Genomic DNA, 24461 nt, shown 5'->3' on the forward strand with positions numbered 1-24461 from the left:
ACAGACGAGGTCGGCTTTTGGTAACTCTATGCATTTTCCATTTTTCAATAAACTGAACTGGGAGAAGCAGCCCCTCCAGACGACAACCAAAACCAGCATTGTTTTCTATCTGGCCCACATGTTTCCCAAACAAACAGATTCTGTAAAGGAATCATGCTTTGTACGTTATGACATATGACATATGCATCGAAATCATGGTTTTAAGAAATGGACAAGTCAGGTGCGACCTGCCCAAGTCAACTTGGACTCAGTCAGACCCAATCTGGTTTGACACCACGAGTCATCCCCAACACAGGCAAGTCGATTGAACCACGATTCGGCCTAGTCATGACTCAAGGTCCAACAAGTCAGGTCAAGTCACCAAGTCTTTTAACCATTATCAAAATGCATCAATTTATATTTCTATTTCACCGGAACAAAATGAGAGTAACGACGCTTCTAAATAAAAACTTCTAGTGAATACGCACTTCAGTTTTTGCACTGCGTATAGGCATAGCCTTCAAACCCTATTTTAGAAAAATGGCTAGGGTAGGGTCTGGAAAAAGAACTGACCTGCACTCTCATCCTGAACTGAACATAAACCGTCTTTCAATAACCCAGCTTGTATGAAAGTCAGAGAAGCAGAAAAAATAAAATAAAATAAAATGTTGAACTGATTAGCAAACTTGATAAAACAATTGAAGCAAAAAGCAGTCAATAACAATGACGAAGACTTATGATCAGCTATTTGAAGAATGTTGCATTTAATTCTTAAGAAAAGCTATTAGCGTAACATGAGGAATTGCGAACTCAAATTTCCTTCACTGGGAAAGCCACAATTCCTTTTCTGATAGACACTAAGTAAAGAATAGCTGACTCAAACAACAATGGAAACATTGATGGCAAGGGGCCAATGGTTTTTGGACATGTATCAAAGTGCAAACAACCCTATGATCTGAGTAAGCTGAAATTGTACCACACTGCCCCCAGTCCCATACATTAACCATGTACTTGGTATTCTATGTGATGAAGATCAATTTAGTTTGAATTGAATAACCATCCAGACCCTTAAACAGACAAAATCTTAAGTCCCATGAAAAGGAAACAGGTAATAGCAATACCCTTTTTGTTGTGTTACAGATTTTAACACACACCTGCATGCCGGTTTTGATGCAGACAAAATCATCCATATGCAAGGATGGATCATGAGGAACCTGAAGTTCAAGAAAAGCATTATTAATGATAAAACAAGGCAGAAATATCAAGCATAGTAAAACATTGTTGGGGGGAGGAAACATGCTCTTTCATGTTCATTTAGAAAAAGAAAAAGTGCATCCACACTGGTTGTAAACTTGATTAAAACTTGGGAATCAGATTGGAGTCTGAAATCCGTCATGTATCAAATCCAGGCGCTGATTAAGTTGGCAGGGTGTCATTTGACAATGTCACTTTCAAGCAGTGTGTGAGGTGTATGTCCTATATTCTCGGCACATCTGTCGCATGTGGGCTAGAGTACACATGAATGTGTCCATCTTCAAGGTGTTCTATTGGCAGGGAAATTGTTGTATCGTTTTATCAGGGATGTGGTGTGTATAGATGCCAGACAACCATGACAACCAAAATGATGGCAGCCACATCCTCATTTTAGCTATATCTAGTGGTAAATCCATCTTTTTTGTGGTGGGGAAAAAACCATCATTATCATCTAAGAATTGTCCCAACTAAATGGGGTCGGCCACATGAATCCTGTTCCACGATTCCACTCTATCAGGGACCATATTCACCATAGGTCATCAAATCTTTTCTTACTAACTCCACCCACATCCATTAGGACCTTCCCTTACCCTTTTAGAGCCATCAACTTGATAGGGCTGGGTCTATCGCGACGTGCTAGGCAATAATCCGGCAGGAAAATAAAATATTCAACTTTTTGCTTGTTTTTATTGACATGGTTGTCAGCGTTTCTTTTCACTACAGATGAAATGGTGATGTGTCCTTATGGACTAGCATATGTGAGTCCATGTCATACATCAAGGAATATCTTCAAAGCATTAACCAAATACGTCCATAAACTAGGCAGAAAAAGACACTGCCATGTTATTATTCTTTAGGTACAGTGGTATGTTAAGAGGACCTTACATAAGAGGAAAACCTCAATATACGGAATTCATTGATAAAAAAGGAAAATCATCTTTTCCCATTGCTTTACAATAAAGAGGTGTACTTCAAGCCTATAAGTTTTTTTTGTTACACACGCAATCACACCCCACACACACACCCACGCACTCACACCAAAGTGGGATTTCACCACAATGGGTACTCAAACCCATGACCTCGTGGTGAAACTCTTGTGAGTCTACCACCGAGGCATGAGTAAGAACCCCAAACCTTTAGTTGATAACGCAAAAACCAAATATTAATTCTATAAACCCATTCCCGCATGAATTTAGGTTGATTTGATTTTATTTGATGCTGTTGAACTTCCTACAAAACTCCAACCTTTTCAATCAAGAATTGTTCACTCACCCATTTTTCATATTTGCAACATGGATGAAATAACGACTAAGCAAACATCCGACTTTATCAAGTAAATACAGACATACCATCTCTTCACCTTACCATAAATGCACCTCCAAAATTCAAAGTTAATTCACAATGTCTTTATAATCATCTCTTTTCCATGATTCGAGCCCGTAGCTCAATGGTAGACTGCATTTCAACATTGAGGTCTGACGTTCAATACCAGCTTATGTATAAAAATGGGGGAAAAAAAATCTTTTCCATAAAAGAAAGAGGCACTTTTGTCTGTGATAAGACACAGGCTATGATGATGATGATTGTCATTTGCATAAAGGTGAGGGGAATGTCAGTAGAAAAACAAAATGCTTAACACGGAAAAATTATAGATCATGTAGTGTGCACAATAGAAAATGAATAAAGCACCTTCAGTATTGTCAGCCGCTCAACAAGGTCAGCTCTTGTAAAACCTTTCGCACTGTTTGCCCTGTCATTTGAAGAAAAGGCTGCAAATCAGCCACACATCAACAGCACATGAGATCGAAGAAAATGAGATGAGAGAGAACCTGAGGCTGAAACTGGGATCACTATTATTCCAAATCATAAGCCTCATGGCTTCCTCTACCCCAAGATATTTTATCCACCGTCTAACCATCCACTGGATAACAGAAAATTGACTATGAGCACCTCTATAATCTATAATAATTAATTGGCATGACAATTCATCACCACAACCAGTTTCATGTGATCATCACATGGAAACTCGTTAAAATGCCATTGCAACAAACATGTAGGAATTAGGAAATCTGGGACATGTTTAAGGCGGCACAACCATGATCACCCAGGACAGTAATTAGGGACTCTTATTTAAATCATGTGTTGTTTTCATATAGGCCGTTCCGCTGATGAGCAACAGACCTGATTTGCATGCCAGGACATCTTCATGATGGAGCATACGTAACACACGGCTCAAATGTTCTATATACATGCAACGTAAGCATTGGAGAAGGTTGCAAGCAACATTTCAGTTGCAGATGATGAGTCCTCATCAAACATTATTCTGCCTTGTTATATGTACAAGTATAATAAAAAGTGAAAGTTCTTTAGTTTACACAAAGAGATCAGGCTTTGATATTACAGATAGAATGCTACATAGAGTCAAAGATACACTTGTGGTGAAGCATGATTCAGAGCATTTTTTTATGATATAAAGACAGCTTTGCCATAGAAAAACACATGTCACTACACGCAGCAAACATACCAATGATCTGGTTGGCCACAATATGGGTAATCTATGGGCATAACCATTTTTCAACAATTTTGACCACCAAATTATTGCAAGTTTTGCCTACTGAACATGTACGTACAGTTGCTCTTTTTGGGTTAATTGTCCGCTTCAGACCATCGACCAGATGCTTGGCTAGAACAGTCAGATACCATTGCTTTTCAGGTCCACAAAATTGATGAGCTGATCACCATGCACAAGCACCACATGTAAATTGGACATATTCTGATGTACACTTCACAGAACTCCATGAAGCGTGCTACCGTGGTAGAATTCCTTAATAATAAATATTAGCGAATGAAATGTGTAAACCCTTCTTCCTGAAGTAAAATTTCTAGAAAAAAAATAATAATAATAAGGGAAGGTGCAATGACAAACATACCACCGGATGTGAATAAATAGTTGCCAAAGAGCGTGCTTTTGCACGTTCATCACCCCCCAGTTTGGGAGGTGGAAGTGAGTTTTTTTCCTGAATCAATATATACTAAAGGGCTAAGGCATTCAAATGAACCTGGTTTCTAGTGACCCCTAAATTTGAGTACAGTGAATGTTACAGAAAATGACAAACCTTCAGTAAAAGTAGCTTCCACAGAATTCCGTTCACCATGTTACCCGCACTAGGCCTAAGTGCTACCTTTGCAAGCCTTACATTCTGGAGTTGAAGAGAAGATACTATCAATTACATGGCCAACATCTTCTTTGGACTGAAAATATATTAATTGTGACCATTAAGGGGCACATCAAGAAACCACTTTTGGGTCCACATATACCAAACACAGAAAACATGACATGAAAAACAGTTCATGAGTCTAACCCCACTACAACAAATGGGACTTTTACCGGCGCTCACAAGCGCCAATGAATATCCCTAAAAGCGCCGCGATTCTATTCGCGGCGCTAGTCAAGCGCCGATAGTTGGGTATGTCGCTAAAAGTAATAGCGGCGGTAGTTATCTTTTCGCGGCGCTTTTCTGAGCGCCGCAATCTTACCTTTTCCCCGACGCAAATAAGCGCTGCTAAAAATCACACAGAGCACCGGTAAAAGTGATTGGGAACACTTTTGCTCACTAAAAAGCGCCGTAAGAGTTTTACACAAGCGCCGCTAAAAGCCTTTGCATGGATTTGAGAGGCCCTAGCATGCCAGTAATTTTTTATTATATATAATTCGATTAAAACCTGTAGTTTTTAAATATTTGAAACATAAAAATGATGCAATACAAATAAAACTGAATATTAAACAAAATTTATTACAATAAATGGTCTTGAATATAAATAAATAAATAAAAACAAATTCTCTATATAGTATGAATCATTTCAAATATATTATCCAGTGAGGCAGTGATTATGTGATGTATAGAGACTAATGTATGTAACTAAATAAAATTATTCATAACTATCTGCTTGTAGAAATCACCAATAGTAATCAGGAATGGTGGAAAGACATGTAGTCTGAAATATACCCTTGTTCACGCACAACTAATTCACAGATTTCAATGTTTTTTGTCCAGTCCATTTCCTTCAGTTTCTCGCTTGTTGCTGAATTGACAAGCTCAGCTGCCATTTCTCCTCGAGAAAATCCCAAGAACACTAAACTCAATCAGGACCGCCAAATATGTTAACAGCTTTTGATTGGAGGTGTGCTCTTCTCTGATGATTTGAAAGGAGGGGGAGAGATATTAGAAGTGATCTGTGGCTCCATCAGCACGCAGTTATACACATGACTGGATTAGAGCTTACTTAAATAATGAAGATATCTGCAGCAGTACAAAGGCCTACATAAAGTTCATAATTGCTGCATCTACAGCTGTCAAATGGGACAGCCACATTCTACACTACTCTGCAACCATCAATCTCAGAGTTAGAGAGAAGCATATAGGAAATTTATCTTTTCTAAATACAATAGTGAAGAATGCCAGGAGAATATGGATATAGTGAAAAAATAACCCCAAAATACATTAGTGAGATGTTTTTAGTGGAAAATTTTGCCTTGAAGATATCAATAGAAAAGATAGCTGAAGTAGAGAACCAATATAAAGAGATGTTGAAATGCAGCATATGCTAATTGGATTGCACCATGGAACCCACTCAAAGCAACCACAACAGATAACATTACGGATATGCGTGTTGTACTTGATTGATAATTGGCCAATGCTTAATCGTGCAGCCCAAATCCCTATATAGAGACTCTACAGATGCCAACTCAAAGTAAATGAAACAGCTAACATTACACCAATAGGCCTGCTGCACACTGCTAATCAATGATTAGCAACCGCTTCAGTGTGTGGCACATCTCCTGATATGGCTCCTCCAGAGTAATAAAACTTCTGTCATGAAATATCTGATGCCTTGCACAAGTCACAAATATACACTTGCAGATACAACATCCCACGGTCATGGAATAAAAGTCAGACTTCATCACCAGGTAAAAATGTCATCATTATGATTTTAGCACTGACAAACCAAACATGGGAATTGGCTATCAAATGTAGTTGTTGTCAGGAGACAAGTAATATAATTTGTAATCATTGCACATTTCTTTTGCATTACCTTGGTAACCAGTGAAACAAATAGACCCTTGAAAAAATTCAAATCCTATCCACGCTCACCAATATATAGCCAGACGGAGCCCAAATTACAATTTCAACGAAGTTACACAAAACATATCCAACATAAATCACAACAAAACTGAAACCCTAAAATCACTCAAATGCCAACAAAGTTTATCGACTTGTGACTGTGATTGAGCTAAAATGACACATCACATTAAATATTCCCAATCTGCATTTTCTGCAGAATCATCGTGGACATAGCTTGATTAGCCATGAATCTCAAAGAGAATTGATCACATACAAGCAAGGTACCACAACTTGTCGTACCGTACCATCTTTTCAGCTAACATGACACTGGTGAAGGACATTGGTAACATAAAACTGGTAGGCTCCACCATGAAGATCACTCTTGTCATAAATCAGGTTGTTCCACTCATCAGGTGGGGTGCACTATGGGAATCAATGGACAACTGATGGTCTAAATCAATATATAGGTATGGCCCACCTAGCGAGTGGATCACAGACTGACTCGCAAGAAGAGTGATCGTCATGGTGGGGCCTACAGTTTTCATGGAACTGATGTCCTAAACAAGTGGCATGTTGACGGAAGAGATAGTACAGTACCTCGGAGTTGGGGTATCATTGCCTATATGTGATATTTCTCAATCTCAAAATAAAATGCAACCAACAACATCTGCATCCACCAATCTACATCCAAATCGATCTCTATTCGTTTATTTATCTTTCTAAAACATTTTAGGACATGCGTAAAAATAAAATAAATCCAAATTTCAAATGAACCACACTATGAGAAAACAGTGGGCGATTGAATACCCACCATTAAAAGCTTCCTAAGACCATGTGATATGTACTGAGTAATGCATATTCAACTTATCAATTAAGTCATGCAAACTCATACGAAATATATATCAGCCTCATCTAAAACTTTTGTCCTCCAAAGGAGTTTCTAATAGTTTGCATTCAATTAATATTGTTTCTGCCGTGTAATCTATGTGCTAGTTATATCTTACTCATATTTTACCTTATCTTTTAAAATAATATAAAAATATGGATGGACAATGGAAACAATAATCACATGATAGGCGCATAAAGTACTATTTGTAGCTGCTGGTCTAACAGTGCTAGTAGGCAACAACATTCACATCTCTTATGGCCAATTTGGCCAGACGGATCCCATGAGCGATGGGACAGATTCATCCATGGGATTAGGAGGTATGGGATGGATTTCAAGGTAATGATGGTGGTGACACTGGATTGATTTAAGATCCATGGGATTGCTATATGTTGGGAGAAGTTCACCAAGTCGGTTTGGCACACCCAGCATATCTCGAGATTTTACCATCCAATCCCTTTCAATCTGTGCAACCAAACATGCCTCGGGCACGATTGAACAGGATTAGGAAGGATGGAATCAATTTTAAAATAATGATGGTGATGTCAGTGGATTAGTTTCAGATCCATGCATTTGCCATATCCCAGGACTAGTTTACCGGGTCTGTTTAGCTCGTCTGGCATATCCCAAAATTTTATCAAATGCCTAGAAACCCCAAAACCTCACAAAATCAGACAAAGCAGACCAAATCCACAGCATAAAACCCTAGAAAACAAAAGTGTCAACTACATTGCTCGACCTAAATCTCCAATCAAGCTCATGACTCATCTTGCAGAATCGACACAAACCCACCTAAAAATCCCAAAACCTCACATAATCAAAACAAAGTAGATCAAATCACCATCATAAAACCCTAAAGAACTCAAATATCAACTACATTCCTAGATCTAAATCCTCAAAGTGCTGGTTTTACACATTTTTGTTGCAGTGAACCAAGAATCAGGGTGGTCAGCTCATCAGGTGGGCCACAATGCGCAAAACAAGCTGACAGGTGCAAAAAGCTGGCCAATGCATAATGCACGGTAGGAATGCTGTACCATACGATATACCATCATGAGGTTATTAAAGGTAATGGGAGACCGAGCTGATTAGGTGCAGCCCCTGCCTTATGCATGTTTGTGGGCTTGGCAAACATTTGAACATTAATATATTACTGGCAATTCAAATCAAACCTTTAAAACTGTGGACAATGTACATGGCAGTTGCAAGTACAACAGTCCCAATGTATAAAGTGCAAATCACAATAAAACATCTCATCCTAACATATTGAAGGGTAGAAATCGGTAAAATGCAATTTTCGAGGAATGGAGTCAAACGCACCTCAGTGTATTTGAATTGCTATTCGACATTCCTGATGACAAAACTGCATTCCAGGCACTTGAAGGTCCCTTGTAGAAGCTCTAGCTGGACCTCATTCGTCCGTGTCTATGGGAGATTGGAAAATATGTGTGATGACAATGACAACCAGGGTTAACAAAAAAGTTTTGCGAAGGCACCTTGCAATTCTCATAAGTAGCTTTGACAATCTCCTTATTCAGCAATCTTGAATTAACTTTCTCTAAGAACTTCCAAGTACAGCTCATGAAAATTTGGCTCAATGCTTGCTCTGTCAAATATAATGTCCCAGTAAAGTAAAAATCACCTGATCAAACTAAAGGTTATTCATAAGATTTTTCTCACCTTTTCATCACCATATACTGAGCAAACCATGGATAGTACTACTCTTTCAGGACATCAGTAAATTCTTTTGCTTTCCCATCCATATTTGAAGCTGAAATATTATTAATAATAAATAAAATCTTGTCCTGTATCTCTGATGCAGGTTCCTGCATGAAATAAACAACAAACTCAAAACTTTCAAAATACAATTGAGATAATACCTGAATAGTCAAATAACATAGAGTAAGCACAAAACATACAGAGACGTAACTTTGGTCAATGCCACAAAGAACTATTTGCCAACATGCTAACTGTTATAAAAGAATTCAAAGAAGAAGATACAACAGTGAAAATCGCCAAAATAAAAAATAAAATTAGCTGATGTCAGAAGCATCATTTGAAGTAAGGAAGAACATACATACTGATGTCAGAAGCATCATTTGAAGTAAGGAAGAACATACATACTGATGTCAGAAGCATCATTTAAAAGCTAGGTGAGTCACTTGAATCGGTATTAAAGAAAAGTCAGCAATGATAAAAGACTAGAAATAAGATCCATTACCAACTATGTAATTCACAGACCCATCTTCCAAAAGCCGTTCCCACTGGCAGTGCAAAAATAAGAACTGTCAGTTATAATGGAAAGTGAAATAAGGAAAAAGTTAGCAATGATAGAAGACTAAATAAGGAAGAACATCCTGCTCCCATGACCAAAACAGTCAGCTAACACACCTTAGTGCTTAAATAACAAGTGATCACCCAAATCACTCTACTGATTTTTTGCAGAAAGAGTTACAAAATATGGAAAAAATCACAAACTGATTTGCAGGAAAACAATTACAAAACCAAAATTCTACAGTTTTTGCCATGGCCTGAGGACAATGCCCAGGCTTGAAATCTAGGCCTGGTACCTGATAGGGCTGAACCCAGCAAGCAACAGATTGTCTGGATTATTGCCGCCCTGAAGGAGTCTTCCAATCATTTGCAAGGATTATCCGGACCCTGTGTAGGTCTATATGTTGTATCACTCTCTTGATCATCCAGATCCGAAAAATCAAATGCATCATGTAACAATTCGTGCATATCATCGTTTGGATCCAGATTAGGCATAGAAGAAGACGTGGCTTCCCCATGAAAATGCCAATGAGTATAACTTGTATTAAATCCGTCACACATGATATGATCGTATGCTTCTTGTTGAGATACCCAAAAGTTGTTATTGCAGTTCTTACATGGACATAGGATCCTCCCTCTATCACTTGTATTTGTAAATACAAAGTCTAGGAATTCCTTAGCTCCACTTACGTATGCATTGCTTACCCTAAACCATTCAATGCAATTGGAGGACATATCAAACAATGAATCTTAACCATTGGGCCACAACAACTAGAAGAAAAAGTTACTGAGATACCTTGACAAATGAATCCAACTCTTATCCATCACTATGTTCCTCGGCTACTTCGACAAGTTAGTTGAAATACAACGTGAGCCCGACAAAGCTTCCTAAGAGAGATAAACTAGAATGGGTATAAGAGAAATTTAAGGAAGAGTATTAAAGAAACAAATTATAATGAAACAAGCACCATTATTGCTCACCCCACAAGCAACGACGATTTAGGCATCTAATAGAATCTCTAATGGTATCTTTAACTGACTAACTAAATCAGTCACCCATCCAAGACTGGATAGATTGTACTACTTTCATGTTCCCATTTAAATGCCCACACTGAAATTCCGGCAGCATCTCCCCATGTCTCTCCGAATACGTTAATCTTGCATTTGATTCCCATGTCAAGTATCCACATAATGTGAGGATATTTGACATTAGAAATAAATATAAGAAACGTAACCAGAGAGAAAAGGATAGATACAACGCAGAACTAGCATGTGCATTTAAATCAGGTAACCAAAAGCATTCCAATCTATCCAGCCTTGAATTGTCCAAACGTGGGACAATTTGAGAATTTTTATGCCTCCAAAAGCACATTATATCTATGCTTGGCCACATAAAAATTCTCAAATGGGCAACTGATTATCATATATTTAAACAATTACATAATCAATCACAATTGGCATTCATCATCTAGCTAATGGTGCTCCATCCACAATAGGAACCGTAATTTGATCGGTCCAGATTGGCGAGTGTGTATGCTATGGAGAGAATTGCAACAATTCGTAAAGTGGTCATAAACGCACACTATACCATGCCAAAATACAAAAAAAGGGAACCGATCACATGCAGCCCCCAACCAGTGTTACCGTACTACCTTTTCCACCAATATACTGATTTTGTTGGAAATCAGTACCATGTAAATGGTCGGACCCACCACGAAGATCACGTGATACATAAATAAAGGTAAGATACTCATCATTCTGGTTGCACGGTTGGAATCAATGAACGATCCATCTGGGACATCGAATTCAATTGCAAGTCAGCGTAAAGGTCAAAAATTGTGGGCATGTTGGGGCTCCATATATAATAAGTTGTTTATTGTCATTCACAATCACAAGTATCATTCATCATCCAACTAACTATTAACAACATTTACAAAAATAAAAGACATTCAACCAACTCTATATAATAACTTGCAACTTAACCTGCTGGGAACCGTCATACACCGTAATATCTTACGGTAGAGTGGGTTCTGAAGAGTTACAAGTTGGGCCTCTACTCTCTAGGAAAACACATAAATGAAGCGATAAAAATATAAATTAAGCAAGATCAATTATTTATAGAAGAGATTGATGAATAATACCTGGCAAACAAATGGAGAGAAACCCGCTGACTTACTTTGTAGAGCTATATAGGAAGAGATTGCTTGTATTGGTTCTAAGAATCAAAGATATGCAATTTGGAAGATCATGTTGAATTTTATCTAAAGAGAGGAAAAAAATCTACAGCTGAAATTCTAGAAGATACTAACATAGTAATTTTGTCAGGCTATAGTAGAAATGAAAATTCTCTTTCAATTTTTTCAAATCTTGTAGATGAAATTTGGAAGATCATGTTGAATTTCATCTAAAGAGAGGAAAAAAATCTACAGCTGAAATTCTCTTTCACAAGATACTAAAATTTATCTGTATCTTTGATGTACTCGGCATCTTTAAATGAAAATTCTCTTTCAATTTTTTCAAATCTTGTAAAAATTTGTTGCTTCATGCATTTTCTGTAAGAATACAGATTCAGCAAAAGAATTATTGTTTCAATGTAATTGTGTCATTTCGCTACTTCAATTTAACTATGTCATTTCCCTTATTATGTGATGTACTTTGCATCTTTAATTGACATTTTTGTGGTTCTATTGAGATTAGTTGATGTAATTCATCAAGTTCAGTCTAGGTGATTTTATTCTTCATTAAAAACATACAGTTTCAAATCTCTATTTCTTACTTAAGACCAAAGCTTCCTCAAGGGCATCTTCTAGCATAAATAATCTAAATCCAACTATAGCTTCTTTAGATTAAAACTGTTTGAATCTATGTTCTTCATATTCCAAATATCACCTCAACAAAATAATTGTTTGGAGTAAACTGAATTATGGTTAGATGATAGATGTTTTTACACTAAAAGAATTGGCTTGGCAGTATCCAAATGTCATGATAAGGTGAATACAATATTACTGGATTTCTATATTCCCACACACAGTCTTCATTCATATCACACACAAAATGCATTGCTAACTTACAAGATAATTGTCGCATGAAAGATCCAGCAACTTAGAAGATGCACAGGCCACATTCAATGGATTTATGCGTATGTATTCTGGAAAATCTAATATTCCATTAAGGATTGATATCTTTATATTTTCACTCTTCATTATCACTTACCCGACAAGGCTAATTTACTTATTTGAACATTTCAGATTGGGTGGTGACAAAATTACCTGGAATAACTCAGGTTGAGTATATCTATAATGAGTCTCTGAGTTGAATTGAATGTTTGTAGAGCCTGACTATTAAGTCTTCTAGCTGATCATATTGGGGTGGTCTACCTGATGCACAGCCTAGATGTAGCACATGTATGCCACATTCTCATGTGTTAGAATGTCTGTTGTCTATTGAATTAGCAAACCTTAAAAAGAAGGGTGTAGCCATGAAAGATGAAAGCTCACCTTTCCTCCAAAATGGAAGACGAGCAAAGAGAACAACAGTTGGAATTCCCACAATGTAGAAAGCTCCAAGGTTAATGAGAGCACTGGTCTTTTGCCACCCTCATCCTATAGCAGTTCCTAAATGATTGAAGAATTTATAACAGCATGTGACTGATTCAAATTGAGAATCTTCACAAACATGAAAGTGAAAATGACTAAAATCTATTATAAACATGATTGTCATGAGCATAAATCTAGAACTCACTAAGTTGACACATTTGAATTCCCACATTGATGATCGAAGTTTGAAATTCCAATGGGAATACAGAAGCAGTTGGAAGCTGAAAACTTCAACAATGCTTCCAAAGCATCACCAAAAAACAGAGGCCAGAAAAGAACATTCAATTTTGGCCTCTATCATGTACTAAGACTCCAATCTAGTATTGTGCTAGGTTGCCTCATTGAGGAACCATCAAAGTTTAATTTCCACCACCCAATCAATGGGCAAAACCACTTGACAAAATTGCACAACAAAAAGCAAGAAGGCCCATCTCAAGCAAAATTAGAGAAATAAATTGAATATCACCTCCTTGTGTTGCTTCCTATACATGGTCCAGGAAAGCTTTGACAGCTTCAGCTGGTTGTGGAAGTACCTCTTGCATTTTAAATTTGCAAACAACAGTTAAGGTAGATCCCAAATTAGAAAAGGTGACAGCAAAAGTGAGATACAGGCATATGAATGAAATATATATAATACAAGCTACCATATTGTGATATGCTACATTTTGAAAGGTACTATACTGTTTGCATGCAAGTACAATCCAATACAAAATACACATTAATATACCCATAATGTGTGCTTCTTTTTTTTCTTTTTAATGGTACAGAAATCAGAAAACCCAAAGCCAATTTACCTTTGCCTGGTCCGAACAGAGAAACCAACGTAATAAAAAAGTAATAAAAAAGAGGGATGAAAAGGAAAAACAGAGACAATCATAGATCCAGAAAACATCAAGTACCCTGATTATATTTCCACGCCTGAGGAGCAGAACAACCTAATTTTCAGGGTAGAATCGTGAGCCCTGGAATACGATCTAATCAGTGTGGTCCACTGGATGCAGAATCTGGACCTCTCATGCATGTGCCCACGTGCAGATGTGTAGGGCGCTGTGTGCGTATGGAGAATGCAAATTCAAATGAAAAAAAAAACCATTTTCTCATTCTAATCTTCCAAAATGCAGACCCTATCTCTCTCTCTCTCTCTCTCTCTCTCTCTCTCTCTCTCTCTATATATATATATATATATATATATATATATGAAGGTTTTAACTAATACCTTTGAACTTGTGAATCAGATCAACACCATCAACAACCCTGATTCGAGAATCTGCAGATGTAATAAGCACTTCTAAATTAGGGATTCGACCATGCAAATCCCTAAAAATGGATCCGACAATGCAAATCCCTAAAAATGAATTCTACAACGCAAATCCCTAATTAGGGATTTGTATTTAACAAAACATATTCCTAATCAAGTATTCTAAAATAGATCATACCTGAGAATTTGAGAATCACTAGCAGCAGAAGACCAAACTGCAGCAGAGTGCAGAAAACAGATCCAAAACCCTAGGAAACAAGAGAGTGGCAGATCTAGATACTACGGAGAGATCCCAAAGCAGCCATGAGAGAGAAAGAGGAGAGAGAGAAGGAGAGAGTCGTGGAGTTGCAGAGAGAGAGAGAGAGAGAGAGAGAGACGAGTAGGAAATAGGAGATTCATGGAGTTGCAGAGAGAGCGAGAGAGAGAGAGAGAGAGATGTGAGAGAGTTTTTTTTTTAATATGGTACAAGAGCGAGAGAGAGAGAGATGTGAGAGAGTTTTTTTTTTTTTAATATGATACGATATCCGTCGTTGGGTCTTGGTTAGCGCCGATAAACGTGCAGCGCAAATGCCGCTTATGCCGCTTTTTGTTGTAGTGCCCACATGAGTATTGCCAGGCACTGAATAAGCTTCAAGTTATGAGGAGCACTTGTTGGGCGACTGATACGGACACTTACATTGCAACTTGCAAGTCATATCATATGCACTGGATAAGTATTTGTTCTAGGTACACCAAAAAATGTGGTGCCAGAAGTATTCATCAAAGAGAATGTTCAAAGGATGCTAACATTGTTACTTTCAAGTACCTACTTTTTCCTCATGTGCAAGGGACACAGTTTCATGGCTGTATTTCCAACCAGCACAGGTTGAAGCCTTTCAATAGAAGATGGAGATGCACATGCTAGCATATAGAGAGCCGATGGAGCATATGCATACAATTGGGATCAAGGTATTCAAAAACTGTTATGGAATGGTCATAAAGGCCGTTACATAACAGTAACAGTGGGAACAGTTGCGGTTTACAGGGCTGTAATGCCCATTCTAGAGGGAAAAAATGGCCTGCAACAACGCATTATGGGGCTGATACAGTTTATGCTTTTAGGTTTTTTTTTTTTTAAAAAAAGGATGTCATATATGTCCATGATAGCTGTTACAGCCTGTATAGTAATGGTTACTGTAATGGTCATTACAGCCATCTTTACAATTATTGAATACCTTGATTTGGGATGCAATTTATGGAAGAAAGTTGTAGGAAAACAATACAATGGTCAGCATCACAGTTAACAAATTTTACAGGGTGGGATGCTTTCAAAAAGTAGACTCACCTCACCTCATCCACAACAGCATATGGTGGCATATCCAGCTTGAGAATCTCATAGAAACCAATTCAAAGAATCTAAAAGCAAGGAAACATCAATTTTAGATAAGTTGTACAAAATACATACGAAAATATATAAGTACTGCTGCTGAAAATTATTATATTTTGTACTGTGAGTCAGTGACCAATATGAGTAAGATAAACAGGTTAGTGTTATCAAAATTTTCCTCATCAGTTGTTGAAATGATGACGATTTTGGAATGTGGGATCCCACAAGAAAATAGGTATTGTTCCACATTCTACAGTCTATCAAATTAGTATAAGAGCCCAAATATGTGAACAAACAACATACCTGTAAGAGAAGTGGCTCCATCCTTCTAAACGCGTTCTCGTCATTGCAAAGTGATAGTATCAGATGATCCAGATAACGCCTCCAACGAACAGCACCTCCAACAATGTCAGTCACCTACAGTAGAGAAATCAAATCCGCATTCACTTAATGAGTTGAAATCAAGTGACATGGTAACTTTTTAACCTTATCTAAAGCAATAAGGGATTCAACAGATGAACTTTGAATGGAAAAATATGTTTTAATTTTGGTGGGTAAACAATATTCCAGTAAGCCTTGTATAACAGCCTTTTGAAGTATCAACAATGCTATTTTTATACATGTTCAAAAGATTGTTTTTACCTATCATATGAGACCCTTGGTCAATACAAAACATTCAATGCTTTGTTTGGCATGCTCATCTTGGTTTTTTTGCTTTTTAGATGTAAAGAAGTTCATAACTAACAAAGAGTTCTCATCAGAAAAGAGTCTACAACCAGTTGCCTACTTGACATCAACCCTCCTTTACCCAATCTTAGGGCAGAGTTGGGCAATTAGGAGGCAACATTAGCAGAGAATGAGCATTGCAAAACTAGGACGATAAGATAGGCATGCAAAAAAGGAGAATAGCATCAAGGATGGGGACGCAAAAAAGATGGTCCACCTATGCGATGCAAAAAAAAAAAAAAAAAAAAGAAGAAGAAGAAGAAGAAGAAGAAGAAGAAAAAGAAAGAAGAAGAAGAAGAAGAAGAAGAGGAGGAGGAGGAGGAGGAGGAGGAGGAGGAGGAGGAGGAGCAGAAGAAGAAGAAAGATAGATCCAATAAAGTGAGAGCCTTCAGCTAGGATTGAAAGGTGGGAAAGGAGGGTAAGGTCTAAAGGATGCGATTCACGAGAGAAAAATTACGAATGGATATGAAGGCTTCTAGACTTACTGATGACAAGTCATTAGAACATAGAAATTATTGGAAAACAGGACTCATAAAGTTAACCTCAACTCAAGCAGGGCTATGATGAGAGAGAGAGAGAGAGAGAGAGAGAGTTAATTAAAACTTAATTTGATGCATATAAATAAATCTCTTTTACCCAACAAAACATTTAATCTATTTTTTCTCGAAGGGCATGTGTGATGCAAGACAACTAGCCACTTGCTTAAGAGCCCGGAGTGAAATTGCCCCGTATATTAATCACCCCCAGTGAGGAGTCTCAAACACGATACCTCCCACTCTAATACTGCTTTAATGCAGGATACCAGCCAATTGCTCGAAAAGCTTGAACTGATAGAGCGTGTCGAATCAATCCCTTTATCTCATAGCCCAGGCCCCACATCTCATGGGTTAGGTCCTCAACCGAACCCCCCTCGTGGGCCCTGCATCAGGTGGGTTTCACCTCACATGAGTCACTCGCCTCACACAAATTGGGCCCACCTCACACAAGCCACCTACCTCACACGGACCGCTCACCCCGAGTGTGCCGCTGCATCCCATAAGCCACCCCACTCAAGCCCGGTGTGAAAATGCCCCTGCATTAATGTGTCATTTCATCTCCAAATGCCATAGTAAGCAAACTCAATCTTAGGCCATGGATCAGAAGAGTGGGTACATTACCAACTCAGTTACCAAACTGGGTATCAAAACATAGTATCTAATGCATGATACAATTTTACATATTACAAACGTATTAACAATACAAACCATTACATTTCAAGTTTCTGAAATCTCATTTAGATGTCTTGGTAGCTAAAGTCAATCTAAGGCCTGTTTGATTTTCCATGATATACATATAAATCTTTGGTAAATAAGGAATTATTATTATTTTCACGTGATTTGAAATGGGTGAGTAATTCCCCCTTGAAAACTAGTCTAAAAGTGTTGACTTAAATATGTGGGCCCCACTATAATGCATATAATATATCAGTGTCGTCCATTTATTTTATTAGAACATTTTGGGGCATGAGCTGGAAAATGAGGCAAATCCAAAGCTCAAATGGCCTACAAGAAAGGCAACAATGGGCTTAATTCATCCACCATTGAAAGTTGCGTCCTTCACTGGGCCCGCATTGAGGTTTATTTGTCATCTAACCGGTTCATAGGGTCACACAGACACGGATAAGGAGAAAACACAAATATCAGCTTGATCCAAAACTTCTAGGGGCCCCAAGAAGTTTTTAAAAGTAGGCATTCAATTACCACTGTTTCCTGTGGTATGGTCCACTTGAGCTTTAGATCTGCTTCATTCTTGGGTTCATGCGGCTTAGGAAGGTTTCAATTGTGGACATCATTATCGCCACTGTATGGTCCACTTAAAATTTGTGCATATTTTATTTTTGGGCTCTTGCCGTAAAATAATCTAAGAAAACAGACGGACAACATGAATAAGACGCATATCATATTCTCTAGTAGGCCCCACATAATTTACTCCATACGTACAATTCGCTTCCAGGCAGGTAAGGTGGGTTGGAGATGTGATTTCGATTTCCAAATTTCTGCCCACAGAAATAAGCATGCAACGTGTCCAATGATGAAGTGTGAAAGAAAATATACCCTCGTCTACTTACAGTGAATCGGGCATACGCAGCCCGTCGATATCAACGGTCATCGTGCAGAAATCACACCACCCCATATAATTAGTACGGACATTTCGAATGGGCAATGTGGATTAGCCACATACATTATGGTGGGCCCCGCATTGAGATTGTTTTCCACACAAATGGGCAGGCTGGGTACAAGGCAATGTCTTCCACCTACAGTGAGATTGTGTGTGGATATGAGTATTATTTTCCGATTTTGGGATTCACCCGATACCCTGATAATGCCAGTGTTATCCAGGTTGCCTTTAATCATGTCTTTCACGAGAGGACAAAGCATATTGAGGTAGAGTGTCACTTCGTTTGAGAGAAGTTCCAGACTAAGATTATTTCTCTTCCACACATGGCGTCTCAAGATCAAATTGTGGATGTTCTCATGAAGACCACGACAATTGCCAGACATTCTTTCTTAGTTCGCAAACTGTTGCTACTTGATCAGTCGCATCAGTTTAAGAGGAGGTGATAGTTGTGATTGGTGTAATATTTTCATTCTCAGAAAGAAGAATCAATCTCACCCTCTAATTATTCTAATTGATTTACTTTCCTTGTATACCAATTCATTTTATTTCCATATGAAGCATAGTATTCTTCTATTTAAACCCCATATAGGGTAAAGAAATATACAGAAAACTATTGAAAAGTTCTCCAAATCCCCTCATGTTTACTCTATCATCAACCAAAGCATCCCTTGCCCATGCATGCTTAGGAAATATAATATTATTTATTCTCAGCCACTTCCTACATGTGAAATGTTTTATCCTTGACACCCCACACCCCCCAACATGAGCCCACTAAACCTCGGACGCGTCCCACTTCATATACTAGTAGGTTCTACATTAGACATGTTGATTGATGTCTTAAATCTGTAAATCAATAGTCTGTCGAAGACAGCTTGATGCCATCGAAGTCCTGATCGATGCCATCAAAAAAACCCGAAAATCCCATGATGGTTGTTGGACATTTTGAGGTGTCCTGCTCGATGCCATCGACGGGCCGCCAATGCCATCAAAGTCCTGCTCGATGCCATTGGAAAAATTCAAAAATTACATATTTAGTTGCTGGAACGTTTTGGTGTTTTGTTCGATGACATTGAAGGGGTTCGATGCCATCAAAGGTGCATCAAACAATCACGCAAAGTACTGCAAAATTTTCTACTTTCATAGTGCATATATGTCCCTTTGTGCCATGGTTTTTTCCCGCAAAAGTTTTTCCACATTAAATTTGAAGTCTTTGTGATTGGGCTTGATTGAGATATTGGAATATTTTGCTTGATTCGTCTCTATGTGCTTTCGCAGTCCCCCAACAAGACATGCACTCTTTTTCATAAACACTAGAACTTTTGTACTCTTACACATGAATATTAATGTTTTTATTTCCAAATATACAAAGGTTAGATGCATTTACGCATACGTGCCTAAATGAACACATAATTGCGAATAATTTCCTATGTTTGAAAAACTGCCAACCCAATCAAACATTTAACCCAATGTATTTTACACATGCGAGGATATTCTTTTAATAATAAAAAAAAAAAGGTCGAAGACATCAAAGAATACCTTATAAATAAATTGAAGCAAAAAGGGAAAAATATAAGAAATGATACCAGTCTGATATCTCTATCGTCCAAAGCATGGGTGCGAAACCAAAGAGTTCTTTCCATGTAACACATCTTGTTCTCACTAGAATTTTTTCCTTTGTCACTCAAAAGGTCAAGAAAAGCACCACCTTGATCTATCCGCAACAATCTCACCGCAGAAACAATAGTAATAAAAACATTTTGTAAAGAAAAAATTTAAATGAAAATCCAAATAACATAATAAAGAAAAATTCTATCATATAACAGTTGACTTCCAGCACCAAATGAACAAATCTGCTAGACTAGTTCTGCCTACATTTTCCAGAACAAATAGTTTTTTGGTTAATCCCAACGGAACATACAGTGTTCATTGCCACTCACCCCCATATGTGCTGCTGACCGGAAACATCCGTCTGGTTGGCCCTACTGCAGATGGTCCAGCCCACAAAAACCACAACAATTGGACAATTATAGCCAAGGTATTCAATAACGGAACGGTGGCCGTAACGGCCACCGTTATTGCCATTATGATACGTACCATCATGGCCCCATAACACGTAACAGTCCCCATCATTACCATTACGTAATAGCCGCAGTGGCTATTACGCAACTGTTTTTTTGACACCTTGATTCTAGCCTCCTGATTCATGGGAACCATTACGTAATAGCCACAGTGCCTATTACACAACCATTTTTTGACACCTTGATTCTAACCTCCTGATTCATGGATGTTTCCCACTTGAATGTAAACGACTGACCATTTTCTTCTATTTTCACTCTCCATTTGATGGGCAAAGTTGAAACAGATAGGGATTAGGGGCACTGCATTCCTTTACTGTGGACGATACACAGTAAGGCCCACTTGATAGACAGCGGGGATTGACCAGGTATACTGCCAGCTGCGTAGAGTGGCAATGCAACAAGACTGGTTCATCACACAATGAACTGGAATTAACCTCTCTCTCACAAAGTTCTAGCTGAGATCTTCAGGGGCGCAAGTTAGCAAAATCACATAATGGGACATAATATGTGCGGGTGGGACAGAATTACAGAAACCAAAACCAACAGAGAACTGAACTAAGAAGAAGAGGATTGCATTTACCAGCTCTGTGAGGAGAAACCTCCGAGTTCAGATTCTGCATCTTCCTCGCAGGATCAAAATGCCCTGAAAATGTAGAACTCTCTCAGTTGAATTCATCACCGCCCATACAGGCAGCATGCCCCTAGCCCATGTTAGTAAGACACTGAGCACGATGCTAACCTGAGCAGCGGCGCAACGAAAAAGATGTGACGATTCTTACCTGCTCTACGAGGCAGAAACTCTGGACGCAGCTTCTGTGTTTTCCTCGGGGGATTTGAAAGCCCTGTAATTATAAAACTTCTCTTTAGAAAGTAAGGACAGCACAAAGGGGAATCTAAGCACGCCTACCTGCTGTTAGCTCCCAACGGCCCCGGCGCACATTAGCACGCCAGAGTTGGATAGGGCTAACATCAGCCGGTGGCGAAGAAGGACAAGGCAGAAGAGGTAAGTGCGTTTACCTGCTCTTTGAGGAGAAACCCTTGAAGCTGTATTTCTGTCTGCTGAATCGAGGGCCCTGATTTGAAACGTAGAGTGGTCGGATTTCAATGGGATTTTCGGGAGACGAGATTTCTCACAGAGAGAGAGATTCGAGTGAGGAGAAACTGAGAAGAGAGGAAAAACGGGAGAGAGAGTTCCCTCCATTTTTCTCACGGAAAAAAGCAGTGCGGTTTCAGGAGAGAGAAACGGATAATGAACATCGGAGGGCTAGCTAATTCCACGCACGTGGAGCGCTTCCCACACGCACGCGCCGATATGGAATAACATAAGCAGGGGCGGAGCAGATTGTGTCCTGTGCCACACACCACTGACACTCGACGTGACCTAATTCTGTGGGCCCTACCATGACGAATGTGTTATATCCGCACCATCCATCCATTTTTTCCAAGATCATACCATAGGAAGCAGTGGGGAGAGTGAAAAGGCCAAGCTATATGTCCTAGAGGGGGGGTGAATAGGACAATGCCAAATAAAAACTTATAACAGCGGAATAATAAAGAAAATGATAGCCAAATTAAATAACAATGCAGGAAAGTAAAACAGCCTCAAAATTCAGATCTTGAGAGGTTGATACAAACGTTATTCTAAGGACAACCTTACACCAAAAACAGAGTTTATGGTAGGACAACCTTATTTCTAGAAAGGTCTTTGTATCAAGTTTCATATCGAAGAGGAATACGGAATTAAACATAAACTGAAATGAAATAACTTATAATTAAAGATGTATTGTTCTAGGGACAGCCATACACCATAAAAATGGCAGGGCAACCTTGCTGGAACAACTTTCAAATGAAATTGAAAATCAAGCTTATAAAGGAATAGCAGAAAGTAAATTCTAAGCTATTACAACATTCTCACAAAGCTTGAAATAATTACAACATTCACCACCATACATACATCCCACAAAAAGAATAAAAATTAGAAGAGTAAAACAATCAACCACAACACAAGGGTTTATAGTGGTTCGCCTGTGTGTTCACCAACTGTTTTCCAACAGCCACACAAAAGGCTACTCCACTCCTAATATCCTCACACAGGGGATATTAGCGTTCACTAAAGATAGGTTTTCCCAGGTTCACCCAAAACCCTTACAATTGTGTCTTTGTACGTGGGCTTACACAATTAAAAAAACTCCACTTCTGAGTTTTCCTGGCTTTCCTCAGATAACCAAAATAACAAAATTTTTCTGGCGAATCTTGAAAGAAACCAAAATAATAGAAAGGAATTTACAATATGTAAAATACCTGAATATCTTCTTCGTTGTAGCAGCCCGGTAGAACCAAATCAAAGTAGATGATTGAATGTCCAAGTTCAATGTCCAGTACTCGATTACAATGGTTCTAGTTCTAATTGATTTTAAATTAAACCAAACAGGGCTTGCCTTAATTGATTTTGATTCCAAAGAAAGGGAATAACAATTCCTCTTTTCAAATAAGATTGGAATAACAGAAACAAAATCAATTAAAATAAAGCTAAGGAAAGAAGATATTAAATAAGCACACTTAGCTTAGATGGAGCACAGAATTATCTCTCAGAAGTTCGACGAAGATTGGCTTGAATACTATAATTAAATCGATGATTTCTTCTGAGATTCGTGCTCTATTTATAGGTGAGAAGATCGGGTCTTCGACTGGTCTAGAGTGCTCTACGACTAGTCGAAGCCATAATAGATATTTGAAAGATTAGGTGGGATAAGCTCAGACCGTCTACGACTGGTCGTAGCCCTCCTACGACTGGTCGTAGGTTTCCTTCGACTGGTCGTAGGTCCTGCAAAGGTTCGCTGGACTTCGAGTCGTAGATTCTACGACTGGTCGAAGATGCAGAAACACTGTTCCTACGACTGGTCGAACAGATTCCAGGACTAGTCGAAGGCTAACAGATTTTATCCAGAATTTATAACAAACTTACGACTGGTCGAGGATTTTCTTAGACTGGTCGAAGCAAGTCTAGGACTAGTCGAAGCAGACCTAAGACTGGTCAAAGAACAGACCAATCACATGTAAAATAACATTCGACTTATGTATCCGAAATGACCTACTTCTAAGGTCATCCTATGGTCAAACAAACCTCAATCATGAAGTATGGACATTGAAACAAGAGACCATGAAGAATGAGCCTTGAAGTCTTGATGTAGACTAAACCTTGAAGTAGCTCAATCATGAAAGTGGCTTGAGTTTCAGCTTGAGTCTTGAGTTCAGCTTGACTTTTAACTTGAGTCTTGAGTTCAGCTTGAGTCTTGCCTTGTACTTTATTTTTCTTTTCAGCTTGAGTCTTGTGAGCAGTTCTTGCATTCAAGAGTCTTGTCTTATGATCAGTTCTTTCATTCAAGATCCTGAGTCTTGTACTTGAGAGCTTTGCTTGATGTGAGCTTAGTTTGTTCATGAAGTCATGAATGTTGATCCTTGAGAGAGCTTCACTTAAGCAAGTTATATAAAACATAACAGAGATTTTGTCACCACAAATTTGACAACTTACAGGGATATAAACTATAGCACTTACAATCTCCCCCTTTGTCAAATTAGTGACAAAACACATAACCAAACAAAAGTAAATCAACTGGTTAATACATGCAAATCAATATTCAACATTTAACATTCAACCAGTTTGAACATTCAACCAGCTTCATTCAACAAGATCAAACAGATACTCAATATCTCCCCCTGGGTAACATACCCCCCGCTACTCCCCTCACAATCACATTAAGAAC

General features: G+C 38.4%; 1 protein-coding gene and 1 pseudogene across 1 annotated transcript; both read right to left on the reverse strand.

The window, feature by feature from the left end:
• The window catches only part of LOC131256397 (uncharacterized), a 43757-nt pseudogene extending 23002 nt beyond the window's left edge, over positions 1-20755 (reverse strand).
• LOC131256806 (uncharacterized) lies at positions 20456-21953 on the reverse strand. Its single transcript, XM_058257844.1, has 4 exons — positions 21715-21953; positions 21477-21539; positions 21278-21340; positions 20456-21152 (listed from the first exon to the last, which is right to left on the reverse strand). The coding sequence occupies exons 1-4, from the start codon at positions 21896-21898 to the stop codon at positions 21139-21141; spliced, it is 324 nt and encodes a 107-aa protein (XP_058113827.1). The 5' UTR covers positions 21899-21953; the 3' UTR covers positions 20456-21138.
• Positions 21954-24461: the final 2508 nt, after the last annotated feature.

This window comes from Magnolia sinica, chromosome 9 (genome assembly GCF_029962835.1).
Source record: "Magnolia sinica isolate HGM2019 chromosome 9, MsV1, whole genome shotgun sequence".
Taxonomy (NCBI): Eukaryota; Viridiplantae; Streptophyta; class Magnoliopsida; order Magnoliales; family Magnoliaceae; genus Magnolia; species Magnolia sinica.